General features: G+C 36.2%; 2 protein-coding genes across 2 annotated transcripts in view; one reads left to right on the top strand and one right to left on the bottom strand.

The window, feature by feature from the left end:
* Nucleotides 1–4,877: 4,877 nt before the first annotated feature.
* On the bottom strand, nt 4,878–7,996 carry dctn3 (dynactin 3 (p22)). The gene is made up of 7 exons (XM_061718575.1): nt 7,831–7,996; nt 6,948–7,032; nt 6,549–6,635; nt 5,623–5,706; nt 5,405–5,463; nt 5,261–5,320; nt 4,878–5,011 (listed from the first exon to the last, which is right to left on the bottom strand). Exons 1-7 carry the CDS (start codon nt 7,930–7,932, stop codon nt 4,925–4,927), a joined length of 564 nt encoding a protein of 187 aa, XP_061574559.1. The 5' UTR covers nt 7,933–7,996; the 3' UTR covers nt 4,878–4,924.
* Nucleotides 7,997–11,265: 3,269 nt separating this feature from the next.
* Nucleotides 11,266–15,308, top strand: part of atg5 (ATG5 autophagy related 5 homolog (S. cerevisiae)) — a 52,821-nt gene continuing 48,778 nt past the window's right edge. The window contains exons 1-3 of the mRNA XM_061717576.1: nt 11,266–11,361; nt 12,702–12,886; nt 14,217–14,344. Coding sequence (XP_061573560.1) covers nt 12,779–12,886; nt 14,217–14,344 — 236 coding nt within the window. The 5' untranslated portion in view covers nt 11,266–11,361; nt 12,702–12,778. The remainder of the gene's footprint in view (nt 11,362–12,701; nt 12,887–14,216; nt 14,345–15,308) is intronic.

Raw genomic sequence — 15,308 nt, 5'->3', positions numbered from 1 at the left:
AAAAAACAGTCTACACCAACACTTACTTCTCTGGAATTGTCAGAGGAAGACTGAGTAAACGGGGATGTATTTAATTATAAACTGGCAGTATTTAATTTCTATTAAAACCAGATTTTTTAAGATTATCTTTCTCTTTTCCTGGCTTCCATGGAATTTTCCCATTCCGAGATAAGGAAAACTGGTGCGTATGGTCATCTAACTTGAACACAAAAAAATAACTTGAGGGGGAACATTCACGTCTTATCCTTTCAAATATCCAGCAGGTCACATTTTCACATTGAGTCACAAGCATTCACATCACTGGCAATACAAGTAAATTACAACATATTCTTTAATTTAATACATTGTTGCTTATCTTATGAAAGTTTGCACATTTCTGGCTGCGAACATAAGGAACTGTCTGAGAGAGAAACTGTACAGGTCATAGAAAAATCTGTTCAGAGCCGAGCACGGATGCTGCAAGCGTCAACTCTGATAAGTCTTATCCCTTTGTGGTCGGGTGAAGAACAGACACGGATGTGTCAGGAGAAGAGCATTATGCATGGGTGTATATAAAGAGATGCTTCCCTTTGTCTCAGCAATCTTGTTTCACCCATAAAGGTAAGACCAACTTCCCTCACTGTCTCTTTTGGATTCACTCTTAACAAATAATAAAAAGGTATTTCAGTTTTGCAGGATTTTTGAAAAAGAAAATTCCCCTGGAAAATCTATTGACATTAGTAAAAGTGAAGCTTTCCATTTCTGACATGTTCATCTCAAACTAGACTGCTGAAAAAATGGTGACAGTGATCTCGGTGGATGTGAAGCCTCAACATGAGTGAAGTGAGTTCTTCATTAGTGTACCGATGCAACCGCTATGATTTATTTTTACACTAACGTCATTCTCTGAGCAGTTTTCTCCAAATGTTGATGCATTTTTTACTCATTATCAATGTATTCTCTTCACAGTTCAAATTTGGAGATATCATTTCCTTTAAACCACAGTCTATCCTTGGATTTCGCTTCCAGCATTTTGGTATTTATGTGGGCGATGTGGAAATGTGTGATAAAAAGCCAGAAGAGGTCATATATCATACAATTAGTGAGTGCATTCAGAAAAAAAAATGAAGAAAATGCTAAATGAATGAATTGAAATATAGAGATACACAACACAGATGTTTACAGTTGTTTTCATTTGGTTTCAGAATGGAAACCTGTATATGAATTTTATGAACTCACAGCGAGAGACAAGGTCGTGGTGAACAATTACCTTGACGACTACACAGATCCCTTAACAGGGACAAAGTACTGTAAAGGAGACGACGAGGAAATCCTTCAACGCATCATCGAGACGTACGAGACGAGAGACACTTATGGAACAGTTCGCAACAACTGCGAACATCTGGCTACCTATGTGCGTTACGGCGTCAGGATCTCCATGCAGGTATGTAGTTGATTAAACAGCGTTATTTACTCCAGATCTCCTCTTATCTACAGGACTGTCTCAGAACATTAGAATATTGTGATAAAGCTCTTTATTTTCGGTAATGCAATTAAAAAAAAAAAAAAAGTCATACATTCTGGATTCATTACAAATCAACTGAAATATTGCAAGCCTTTTATTATTTTAATATTGCTGATTATGGCTTACAGTTTAAGATTAAGATTCCCAGAATATTCAAATTTTTTGAGATAGGATATTTGAGTTTTCTTAAGTTGTAAGCCATGATCAGCAATATTAAAATAATAAAAGGCTTGCAATATTTCAGTTGATTTGTAATGAATCCAGAATGTATGACATTTTTAGGGCCCGAGCACCTTCAGTGCGAAGGCCCTATTGTATCTGTAGGAATTTTTTTTCTTTCTTCTTTTTTCTTCTGACGAAAGGAGGGCCTTTTTGCCCCCCTAAACGTGCCCAAAAAGTCACCAAATTTTGCATGCAAGTCAGGCCTGGCGAAAAATTTGATATTTCATGGTTTGCATTAATGGGCGTGGCAAAATGGCTCAACAGCGCCCCCCGGAAAACTTTGTGCCTCAAGCCCCACAATACGGTTTGACGTACATGCACGAAAATCGCTACACACCTGTATCATGTCACAACTTAAAGAAAAGTCTCATGGCGCCATGGCCGAAACCGAACAGGAAGTCACATATTTTGAATTAATCGTGTCACTTTGGCGCAATTTATGCCATTCCTTCGGCAGTTAATGCGGCCCGAACCGTAACGTGCACCCAGGTGTGTTATACATCAAAATGTGCGTCTCCATCCTGCGACAACACGCATTACTTTTCTCTTTCAAAAGCGTTACCGTGGCGACGCTAGACGCCAAAAAGCGTGCCCCCCTTCATCTGATTGGTCCATATTTGATAGTTCTCCAAAAGTCACCAAATTGTGCATACAAGCAAGGCCTGGCGATAAATTTGATATTTCATTGTTTGCATTAATGGGCGTGGCCTAACGGCTCAACAGCGCCCCCTAGAATACTTTTCCCTGCCATAACTTTTGAATGGTTTGACATAAAGAGTCGTGGGTGGTGTCATGGGACTCTGTAATGAGTCCTTGACCATAATTGGTGAAAATTAGCCCCGCCCCTTCTTCTGATTCTGGTTGTCCCTTTTTTCTGCTATATCTTTTGAATGGTTTGACATAGGAAGTCGTGGGTGGTGTCATTTCTGACATGCTTATGTGGCCGTGAGTGCGAGGGCCCGTTCATCGCTGCTTGCAGCTTTAATTGTTTTTGTAATTGCATTACAGAAAATCACAATATTCTAATTTTCTGAGACAGTCCTGTATGTAAGACAACAAATCATTGGTCAGTAATAAGCAAGATAAGCTTGTAGTTTCCTAAACCAAGAAATGTAGGAAGTTCTATAACTTGATGTATATCTTTGATGACGTTTGATGTAATATGAATTGAATTGAGTATAATAGTCTGCAGCAGTTTAGATGGAGGGTATAAAAAAGAAATCCACACATTACAGGATGCAGGGTTTCAGACCAAAACATTACATGGTAACAGCAATAAATGTTCATTTCTTCTGTCCAATAAATGTTGTGGCTGATTGAGGAATGGACTGGACTGTTTCTGGAATAAATCCCACCCATTAGTTCACCCCTGAAAGATACTGTGCACCGGCTTACTATTCCTGACCGTAACTTGAACATGAGGTCCTGTATATCCTGAGCAGCTTAAGTTTATCCCGTCTCAAACAAACCCCCTTAGCTGCCGGCGTATTTGTACGATGTCGTCCACACTGAATGCAACAGAGGGACTGTGAATCAACCCTATTAGTTTTGTTTTTACCTGCCAGTCTCACACTTTTATTTTGTTCACAGCTCCACATGACTGGTGAGAAACTCGTAATCAGCCAGGAGAAGTTTGACAAAAAACTTTTACGGAAGTATCTGAAGAAGAAGTCCAAGTGCCTTCCACATCCTGACTGCAACAAGCGTTTTTGTCGACATCCTCAGCACGTCTTGTCTCCTGGAAATGTGCTGCTCAAAGCCATCAAGCCCTCTTGAGCCAGTATTTTAAACATTTTGTATGATAAAAGGATACACTACATTAGACCATTCAAAGAGAAAATATTTAATAAAAGGAAAAAAATGAAAACAAAACAGAGCTGTTTTCACATGCTCTATGCCAAATTATACATACTACACAATCCAAAGCTTTATATATTACGTGTCAGGAGGCATCCAAAGGATAGATATGAAACGTGTAGTGAAGTGTAGTGAAGTGCCAATGGAGCTTGATCCAAGTAGGATAAGTGGCAAAGTGCGGGGACTGAAGACAAAGCTGTTTCCAGAACGAGGAGTCACCTTGTCAAGAGACAAAATGATGTAATTAGAGCAAAAGTTTTGAAGTGCTAAAGTTTAGTAACTTCAGTTCAGTCTGGAATAAGCTGTCAACGTGAGAAGAATCGGTGTTAAGGAACTATAATTGTGTAAAGTAGAACACATAACAAGAGTTGCTTTTTTGTCAGAAAGGATCTTGAAATACTGTAAGCACTGGTCACAGATTTGTCTGGTTATACAGCAGAAAGGTTTTGGAATGTTGTCAGTTGTCAACAGATACGTATTCTGAATGTAAGGCCAGTTAACAAATAATACATTTGAATTTGGCACTATATATTGTTTTTTTTTTTTTAAGGTATGAACAAGTTGAAGCGAGTAAGTTTACATTTTCACGACATTTCTTTCTTTATTGGACAAGGACCAAATTCATAAATCTTAAGAGTCAAGTTGATTTGAAATATTTAATTTGTGATGAATAATAAGAACATTATGTGGATTGGAAAGCATTCTTTTGGTTAAGATTAAAATAGTTAAATCATGTTAAATTAAAAAAAAATCTTGATACAATTCAAAAATGTAAATAGAAATGTTCAATTTTAATTGACTAAATAAAAAGATGTTGAATGGAATTAAAAATAACAAATCGATTAAATTCATTTTTATTTAGTTTATTCGGTTGTTCTGAATAGAAATGTTCAACTTTCATTGATTAAATAAAAATACATTGAATAGAAATAAAAATAAATTATTTCAGTTACATTTTATTTAGTTCACTCAAATTAATTTTATTAGATGTGACCAATTGAAGAACTTTTTTTAATTGAATTTCAAACTTTATTTTGTGCATTCTTACCACGTCACTTTTGCATCAGACAGTTATTTCCATGACTTGTTTTATACTGTAGTAATTCAAGTGTAGAGAGTTATGGAATGTAAAATCCACAATCTAGCATTCATTGAAACCACAATAAATGTCGAGGTTTCAGTTGCAAAACTTCACTATTCTTGTGTCTCTGCAAAATAATTCTTGTTGTGCCTGGAGTACAATTAACTACATAAAGTGAACACATGTTGGACCAGAGGTTTCCATTACATTGGAGTTTTCTTCATCTCTCTCCTCGTCTTAGGCGACTGTGATGATAGTCGCTATTCCACAGGTCGGATTCCTTTGGCCTCCTCCATCTTTCTTAGAGTTTCATCCCAGTGGGTGAACTGCTTGGACAGCAAGAACATCTGGAAATCAGATGGCAGGTGTCAGTGGGTGAACAGCTGTTCCATTCATTAGGATCAATTAAGAGAAAAAAAATGTTGAGTACAATCCTGGTGATTGAACTTGGTTCTGTCTTTTTTTTATCTTTCAAAATGACACAGTATGACATGATGTTTTGTAATCACATACTAACTGTTTTTTCATGCCTGATCATCATTTTTTATCATTAAAATTGTAAGAATTAATGTTGTACATAAAGAAGTGTGCGGTACCATTTTGTTGTATTCCTCAAAGAGCTTCTTGACTTCCTGTGACTGAGCCTCAGTTTGATCCTGCGAAATAAACAGACTGAATAAATAAAACCTAATAATCATAGACTAAAAGTGGTAGATGGAAAGATGAATAAAACAGGCTACCTGTTCTTTGATGTGAATTTGTGACAGACGCTGCAGTTTTGTTGCATGTTCAGGCACATCTGTAAACATTGAAAACAGATTGTCAACACGGACCTAATGTGGTAATCATACAGCACATCACACATTCATGCATGAACTTCTTCTAAATTCATCCAAAAGCAAGACAATACTCATGCAAAACACTTCATAGCTCAAACACTATGCCCTACAAGACCAACCTCTTATGTAGGTGCTATCCAACAGCGGCTGCAGGGTGTTGACTTGCTCTAGCAGAGCAGCTTGAGACAGCAAGAAGTCCTCCTCTGATCAGATAAAACAGGAAAAAAAGAAGGATAAATATGTTGTACGCACATAACATACAGGTGTAATATAATTGCCTATCTATACAATTTCCTCTCGCACATGCATTTTTGTGAAAACGTGTCATGTGTTGGTCATATATAATTCAATTAGACAGAGGAATTGGGTGAACTCAATTACTTGAAGCTTATTGAAACAAGATTCTTTGCAGCTCATTTTGCCAGTTGCAGAGCTTGCCAACACATAAGTGGTAAATTTGCAGGAAGTCAGTGGTTGGGAGTCAGTTGTTTGCTTCCTCTATTGCACTGCATTTTACCAGTGACTTTAGAGAACAGTCGGGCAACCCAGTCATTATCAGATCCTAATCTGTGAGGCCCTCCATCTGCGATCAGTCAGGTAATGTGAATGGAGAAGGGACTTCAAGGCTAACTATCACAAACTAGCGAGTCCTGTAATCTGAACAGACCAATGATCAGCTGACTGAAAATCACATAATCTAAAACTAGCTTTACTGAAACAAACCATCCTTATCAAAGTTCAGCTGAGCTCAATAGACGAGGGAGTGAGAGAGCAAAAAAATGGGGGAACAAAGAATGGCTTTATAAGGCCGTCTCAGATCCTTTCACTCCAAGTGTGCTGCTGGTTTAGTGATCCTGTCATTGCACATGATAGTAGCCTTCAACAATCCTATTAGAATACAGTGAACATGAGTCCTGAACAATAGTCCCCAGCTTAAATCGACAGAATCAGGCCCAACAAGTCTAAGAGCAACGTCAAGGGGTCCTCAAAGCTAAAACTGCACAAGTTTCTTTGTGTTACTTTAATAAGATTTCCTGATCCTTACCGGCAAGGATGAACTCCAGCTTCATCGCATCTGGTACAGTGATGTAGTCAGTGAACTGGGGGTCCAGGTACTTCATCAGGTCCTCAACTACACCACACACAAACAAATGTTATTAGAACTTCAACAAAGTCTAAAGGTAACAAGAGAAACTAATAATTATTTCATACTTTCGTACTCAAATTGTATTTGTTTAAAATATATTGTTACTATCGAATTATCCATGTGCCGATCCCATAATTGCAAATAACAGCATCATTGCATGATTACTTATCCATCTTCTTATAGGGCTACAGTTCTTTTCATCAAAATTAGAAGAAATAATGTGATTAAATGTGAAATATGAGCACTAAAAAGACATAAATGTGAAGTAGTATTGATAGGTACATTTGAGTGACTTACTCTTCTTGTGCAGGATCTTTACTCGCTCTCTTTTGTTGGCCGTGTTGGTCAGACCTGCTTGAATCCCGGCCAAAGACTCTGCACTCTACAGTTAGAAATATATTGATTAGATTTGGTGTCACTGACTAAGAAAAAGGTTAAGAAAAGTCAAATGTTAATGTTTTTGTGTGAGAGTAGTCTTTTTGCACCATATTACCATGACTAACATTAAAAATAGAAACACACGCACTCATGTTTATGGAATATATGACTTTTCCAAATATTTGTGAAGAAATTCAGAGTAAAAGAGGAAATGAATGGGAATATTGTTCCAGTGATTAACAACAGCACAACTAATAATAGGCAACAAAAAAACCCCAAAAATGCTTAAATAGAAATGTGCCAGACTTTAAGCACTCTGGAAAAGCAACATCTACCAAAAAACCACCCAAATGTTTCTGTCCAAGTGAAAGAGAATTCTTAAAATCACATGCACTGACGAAACAAGCCTTTTGGCAATACATGTTATAAAAAAGTTCACACAGAGCTAAAGAATAAAATCACAATAGTTTTCCTACGCAAGCCCAAAATACTGATGTCTATTCATCTTTGTGATACAGATGAGATTTTCATATTAATATTTACTGATGCACAGACTTGCATAAACCATCATTAACTCACAGGAAGCTTCATTTTTAAATGCTAAATCCAATCTAAATAGCTTTAGGTAAAAAAGGAAAAGAATAGGCTCCAGTCTGAATGTGTTTAAACTAAGATTGTAGTAAATATCTGTCACAGTTCCAACACCTTTAGCTTCTGTCTGAATCAAAAAGGGCGTTTGTTATGGTGCTAGGCTAATCGCTAGCCGTATTAGCCTCCCATATATCTGATATTCTGAACAAACCTTCACGGGTTTCCCGCTTTTGTTCCTCTTCTCGCCGTATATTCTTTCCTCCAGCGCCTGGAGACGCATTTCGAGGCTGTCCGTCTCTATTTTCTTGTCCATTCTTGAAGCCACTGCAGTCGCCCTGACACTGTTCTACAAGTCAGCACCACGTGGCGCCAGCAGGTGTCGCTGTGGGGAAGTCCGGTTCCAGCTGGTTTCCGGGAGACAGCCATAGACATTTATACATAGACGCGTCATCGGCCGCCATCTTGGGCCGGTCATCATACTCATACGACAGTATAAGACAGAACAGTATTGAAGATGCCAGAGCACTGTGGCGAACAATTGCGACCAGGGATCGGGGGATTACTTTTCACAAGTACGATTTTACATTGAGGAAACACAGTTTGGCATCGACAACCACTTTTCCAACTTGTTGTCATCAGTACTCGAGTTGTAAAAAGAAATCAGGGGGGATGGTGGATTTTATCATATGGGAACAGATCATTTGTGCTGATTACAAATAATATAATATATTACAAATAATAGCACTGACCAAAACACCTGCAGAAATACTGCAGGAATGACATAGCAGCAGTTAAATGCAGCCTTCTGTAAGCTTTAAATATCCACTGGGCTTACATCAAATACATCAAAACACTAAAATAAAAAAACAGTTTTCTGAACTTATCAATATGACTCTGTCCTTCACAGGATAAGTAAAATGGATCACTGCAAAAACCCAAAATCTTAACAAGAATATTTGTCTTATTTCTAGTTAAAATGTCTCATTTTAGTAAAAAAAAAGTCTCATTACACTTAAATAAAGACTCATCACTGGAAAAAACAACAATTTTCCCCTGTTTCAAGTAGATTTTCACTGGGAATAAGATTTTTTTGCTTTTAATCAGAAGATAAATCTTGTCCCACTGGCAGATTTTTCTACTTATTTCAAGTGAAAATTTACTTGAAACAGGTGAAAATTGTCAAATAAGTTACTTTTCTGGTGTTATTTTTCTGGTGAAGACTCTAAATGTTGAAATAGCAGTAAAACCACATTCATTGATGAAATGACATAAGGGATGGAAAGGGGGGATGGCAGTTTTACATGGGGGGATGATTTTGACCGTTTTTATTTCAGGGGGGATGCCACCCCCCCTCATCCCCCCTCAACTCCAGTACTGGTTGTGATTGATTGGAAGGCTACACCAAATTGCCAAACTCACCTCTCTTGACCTGCAGAAAGGGAGCATGAGAAAGATCTCTGCAAAGCAGTCCTCTTGTGATTGAGAGATTGTGTAAAACTCAGCTATTTTAATAATATGGAGAAACAATAATAAACATATATATATATATATATATATATATATATATATATATATATATATATATATATATATATATATATATATATATATATATATATATATATATATATATATATATATATATATATATATATAAAAGACTCATCACTGGAAAAAAAAAAAAAAATATATATATATATATATATATATATATATATATATATATATATATATATATATATTGGTGGTGGGGGAAAAAATCGATATTGCAATATATTGTTGCGCTCTCTGTCGCAATAAATAATCGTTAAACTGACGGCAAATATCGATATTTTATTACAACACACATTGTTGGAGCCAAAATACTTTGATTTATTTTGTTTTATTTATTTAAACATAACACTAAATGAATCTCAAACTGAATATGAATTGTCATCCCCCTTATGGTGACGTCATGTTCAACCTGTCAATCAGTCTTGGTGGGTGGTTGTCATAGAAACCATTATTACCTTCCTGGGTGGTGATTGCTCTCAGGTGCGACAGGGGGAAGACAGACAGTTTTCGACCGTGCAAGACGTGCAAGACAGACACTGGCATTCAGTCACAAGTTTATGTTTATACGTTTAAGCAGTGGATTTATGTTCGTTTTGAGTGCTGCTGCATATGGAATAATTGGATTGGCATATCCTACCTGGATCCCATGTCTGAGCTTTTGAATTCATTTAAAAGCACGCGTCCTAACTAAAACCAACCCAGTTGCCCTGCTGTATAGCCTATTGGTACAGGCTTTACACACATAATGGATTTACACAGTTGTCACCGCACTATTGTTCATGCACTTCAATTTGTCCAGCTGTACAGTGTTTACTTTTACAAGACTAGGAGGCAGTGAGGTACTATGCAAAATTAAGTTGCTTACTGACTTTTCAGTATTAGAAACAAAGCAGTGCACTGTCCTGGTTTATATAAAACATGTTATTAATGTTCATGCACTTTAATTTGTCCAGCTGTACAGTGTTTACATTTACAAGCCTAGGAGGAAGTGAGGCTCTATACAAATGCACTTTCTTTGTACATTGTATGAAGTTTTGGCATTGACTAAATGCATAACTACAGACGTTTTCCTTTTCATTTTTTCTTTTTCAGTCACATATATATCGTGATATATATCGTTGATGAAATTTCTTACAATATATCGAATATCGTATATATCGTGATATTATCGTTATCACGGGCCACATATCGCCACAGTATTGAATCGTGAGTTATATATATATATATGTGTATCCACATATATGTGTGTGTGTGTGTGTGTGTGTGTGTGTGTGTGTGTGTGTGTGTGTGTGTGTGTGTGTGTGTGTGTGTATGTATGTTTTCAGAAAATCCCCCCCGTGAAAATCAGTTTTGTATTCTGCGAGTTGTGACTGATTAAATGCGCTGACACGACACGAAACAAGACACCACTCCTGTTTCCGTCTTATGGGTCAATGACGTGACGTCTATATTTTTTGAAAAACAGATTTTTTTTCAATTCAAAAAAGGTTTAAATGGATAAGAAAATACCATATATATGACCTATCTGTTCCACATATGGACTCACTTGAATTTAAAAAAAAAAACTAGATATTTGTGATTTTGTTGTTTTATGCATTGTGGTGCGACCGTCCGACCAGGACTCTGGTTTTGAAATCACTCTAAATGTTTTTAAATCAATCTTCTTCTATCTGGCATGATTTCCCAAGTAGCCTATCTTGTAGTGTGTAAGATTGCAACACATTTGTATTTATATTTCCATTATTATATACAAACAAAGTTTGACTGATGTACATTTTATGAAATGTAATTAAAAAAACAACAATTTTTGTAAAATACTGAAAACTTGTAAAAAAAAAAAGATGTCAAGATGTTAAGGAAATTCATTAATTTTAATATGAATCATTGTTGCAACACATGACCTTTTTCAAGGCTAGTGCCAATTCATCTTGACAAAAAACTCAATGTTAAAATTTTTATATGAATATATGTGTACACAACATTCTTAATGTTTGAACTACTGCAATAGATATTCTTTGCGCCAGCCAGACGGATGACACTGAGTGGAGCGGGTGCCCGCTCCAAGATGGCGGCCGCCAGCTCGCCAGCGCCAGCAGGCGGCAGCGGTTCAGGCACACATGTCTCTGCAGAGCAACAACACCAGCGAGCTCTTCCTCCATTCAAGCTGACGGAGAAACACCAAGACAGAGTAAGCCTTTCTGACACAAACCCACCATTTACTCGCGCACCATAAAAATCCGATCGATAGAAGCATTGATAAAGTCAAGGATTTGAGCACATTGGCTCATTTTAAACCATTTTTTTGCTAAATGTGCTAAGTTAGCCTACGTAGCCCTCAAGCTAACGTCAGTTTAGATGTTACAGTTGCGTAGTTTGACAATTCAAGTCCCTTCCTCTTCCTCCTCAGCTCCTTTAAACCAGAGCTAAAAACATTACTGTTTACTGAAGCGTATCTTAAATTAAATACTTACCTGCTTGACTCTACTGCCCTTACTTTGTAACAACTTGTGCTTTTTATTATTTTACCTCCTTTCTTATTCTCCTTGTTATTTACTGTTTAATTGTGTCTCGCTGCTTTTAATGTTGATGTAAAGCACTTTGAATTACCTTGTGTTGAATGTGCTATACAAATAAACTTGCCTTGCCTACATGACTTAGTAATAACTCAACCTGCAGTTTTTGACAGATATAGCTGGTGCTGTTGTTTATATTCCTCTGCTGATTTAAATGAAATCTTCTGATTGTTTTTGTCATTACTTTCTCGTGAGCTGAAAACTCACCTTTTTAAGAAAGCTTATAGCTAATGCTCTGTTTTTAAATATATTAAAAAAAAATGTTCATGTTTTATTTTTCTGCTCTGTAGCACTTTGAGATGACTAAATATAAAGTTTTTTTTATTATTAAAAAAACAGCTGAATTTAATCATGTGTTTGCATAATATATATATATATATATATATATATATATATATATATATATATATATATATATATATATATGAAAATAGGACTGTTTTACTGGTTTTAGTTTCTCTCGTTTTTTATTGTAATTGTTGTAAACTGGAACAACTCATCTGTCTTATTAAAATATCTTGGAAAACACACACAGGCTTTGGAAAAGTAAAACATGGACAACAAAACTCCTGAATGAAACATGGAAGATTCACCTTGTTCTGCTACCAGGAAGTGACTAAAGAATTATTTTTTTAGTAAAATCTCAACTATGTTCTTAAGTATTGAAGACGAGAAGCCAACATCAGAAAAACTCACAAAAGTTCTCTTTATTGACACTCTAAAGAAGGATTACTGATATAATAACCAATCTCATTTGATACAAAAGGCCGGTTACAATATAAGTAGTTGTCTTAAAAATTCAAATTAATTTCACGGAGATTTTCTAATTTAACTCCCCAATAACTATAATAGAACATGTCATACAGTGAGTAAGATGAAATATAATATAAAGTGCGTTATAAATAAAATGTATTATCATCATTAATATTATTTCTCTGTCTGATTGCGACCACAGGGAGCTGTCCACCTTTGGACACGGGCTTCTGTGTTTGGGGAGTTTATTCTTGATGTGCCTCTGGGAGAAGCAACAGCATGGCAGATGACAAGGACGTGTTGCGAGACGTTTGGTTCGGCCGCATCCCCACCTGCTTCACACTGAACCCGGATGAGGGGACCGACAGAGAGGCAGAGCCCTACTATGTGAGTAATACGACGGTTACTCTCACATCACACGTGCCCTCCTACGTTTCGATTTTGAAAGTCTCCCTCATGCACGCTGAAAAACCTGCACAGTCTAGGCCTCATTCTGCAAGGAAAAATGTTGTCGCAGAAAATAATAATAAAAAAAAACCCCTCTAAGACATGGTCATTTCTTATCTTTTGTTAGTGATTGGCACATTTCATCAGAATTATTTTTGCTTCTGCTAACTGGCAGCTGGGAGAAGATGCAGCATGTCAGGCATAGTTTTCTTACTGTTTCCTCAATCTCGTGTTTTAAAAAAAAATCACGTCTGCCCAGCCAAAAACATTCCTGAGCTCTGTTATTGTTACCTCTTATTACTTTATTTAACCTATACAGGACTGTCTCAGAAAATTAGAATATTGTGATAAAGTCCTTTATTTTCTGTAATGCAAAAATGTCATACATTCTGGATTTGTTACAAATCAACTGAAATATTCCAAGCCTTTTATTATTTTAATATTGCTGATCATGGCTTACAGTTTAAGAAAACTCAAATATCCTATCTCAAAAAATTAGAATATTCTGGGAATCTTATTCTTAAACTGTAAGCCATAATCAGCAATATTAAAATAATAAAAGGCTTGCAATATTTCAGTTGGTTTGTAATGAATCCAGAATGTATGACATTTTTGTTTTTTTAATTGCATTACAGAAAATAAAGAACTTTATCACAATATTCTAATTTTCTGAGACAGTCCTGTAATTGGAAATCTCGCACACCTTGGTAGGAAGAATGTGATTTTGTAAATTTATATAAAGGTTATCCTTTGAACTCAGTGTTGTAAATAGTTTTATCCTTTTGGTATCTATCTTATCTATTTATCTATCCGTCTATTGACCTGTCTGCTTGTGACTTAAGAAATTAAAGTACAAAAGCAGAACCTATAAGCCTGTCATTAAATCTGTGCCACATAACTGACATGTACCATAAAAAATACAGATGCACATGAAGATTGCAGCTCTGCTTTATTAGGGTTGACCGTGTATATCCAGTGCTGATAACAGTTTTGACAGATTGACAATTGTACATATACACAATTCCTCAACTGATAACTGCACTGTAGGAAATGGTGATTTTTCTGCAGCTCTTTTCAGTATTTACTTCATAATTTACAGGGTATTTCATAAAACTGTGAGATTGTCTGTGAACATGCAAACGAACAGACAGGGAGGATATATTCATGTTTGTTCAAGTTAAAGCAGTTGCAGAAAGACACAGATTCTTTCCTAAAATACCATTGCAGCTTTTTGAATAAAGTCTTTTTCTCTCTCCCGTTGACTCGTCAGCTGCTGCTACCCAGGGTGAGCTACCTGCCTCTGGTCACAGACAAGGTGAAAAAACATTTTCTCAAAGTGATGAGGCCGGAGGACGTGGAGGAGATGTGGTTTGAGTATGAAGGAACACCCCTCAAATGGTGAGCAAGTGACTGTTGGATGAACTAGTCTTACTAATACTGTCAGCAGAACATTTTAGGGAGGGGTGAGTTCAGAGAGGTGTTGGTTGTTACTTTTCTTTGTTGCATGACTGTACTGTATTTTGTAGTGCAAAAACACGCTAAGAGAATGACATAGGGCATTTTTCATATTAGTCTTCATTCCCTCTTTTCACTTAAAGCTAACGAATCACCCTCAAATTAAATGATTTAATGTTGACTCAGCTCAGCGGTTTGGACATACTGTATTCATCAATTGTTATTGCAGAATTAAGAGAACCTTTTAGAATAATAACACCTTGCTTCTGACCATGTTTTATTGTACTCTGTACATTTGAAATCAATTTGACACCATACATTCCTTTAAACTAAATTCGATTTTCAGTATATTTAATACAACACAGTTATCCTTGATTTATTGCCACATGAAGTTAAATCTCTGAAGGACCATTCATTGTCAGAGACCACATAAGATACGGTCATATTCACAGTTACTTTTTCTTCTGATCTCCCCGTGAACAGCAGCTGAGACACTCAAGAGAAAGCAGGCACAGATTACAACCACAAGGTGTCACTATGGCAACACAAACAATGAATCATTGCAAAGTCATTGAAATTATTCTTAAAAAAAAACAGCTGACACCAATTTAATCATGGGTTTGCATGTAAAATATATACAATTATGACTGTTTTACAGTTTTTAGTTTCTCTTTCTTGTTTTTTTGTAATTTTGTAATTTGTGTGCAAACTGGGACAACTTATTTGTCTTATTAAAATATCTTGGAAAACACACACAGGCTTTGGAGAAGTAAAACATGGACAACAGAACTTCTTCTGAATGAAACATTAAAGATTCACCTTGTTCTGCTACCAGGAAGTGACTAAAGAACATTTGTTTGAGTAAAATCTCAACTATGCTCTCAAATATTGAAGATGAGAAGCCAAC

Source organism: Cololabis saira, chromosome 3, assembly GCF_033807715.1.
Source record: "Cololabis saira isolate AMF1-May2022 chromosome 3, fColSai1.1, whole genome shotgun sequence".
Classification (NCBI taxonomy): Eukaryota; Metazoa; Chordata; class Actinopteri; order Beloniformes; family Belonidae; genus Cololabis; species Cololabis saira.
The sequence above is the reverse complement of the archived record's forward strand: the minus strand, read 5'-3'. Positions and strand labels throughout refer to the sequence as shown.

What these genes read in the sequence shown, in the direction of transcription:
- dctn3 (XM_061718575.1), bottom strand. Translation starts at nt 7,932, where the DNA reads ATGGACAAGAAAATAGAGACGGACAGCCTCGAAATGCGTCTCCAGGCG. An exon ending in GCTGGAGTTCATCCTTGCCG is followed by an intron (nt 5,707 to 6,548) that starts GTAAGGATCAGG and finishes TTATCTGATCAG; the next exon opens with AGGAGGACTTCTTGCTGTCT. An exon ending in TTGAGGAATACAACAAAATG is followed by an intron (nt 5,012 to 5,260) that starts GTACCGCACACT and finishes TCTGATTTCCAG; the next exon opens with ATGTTCTTGCTGTCCAAGCA.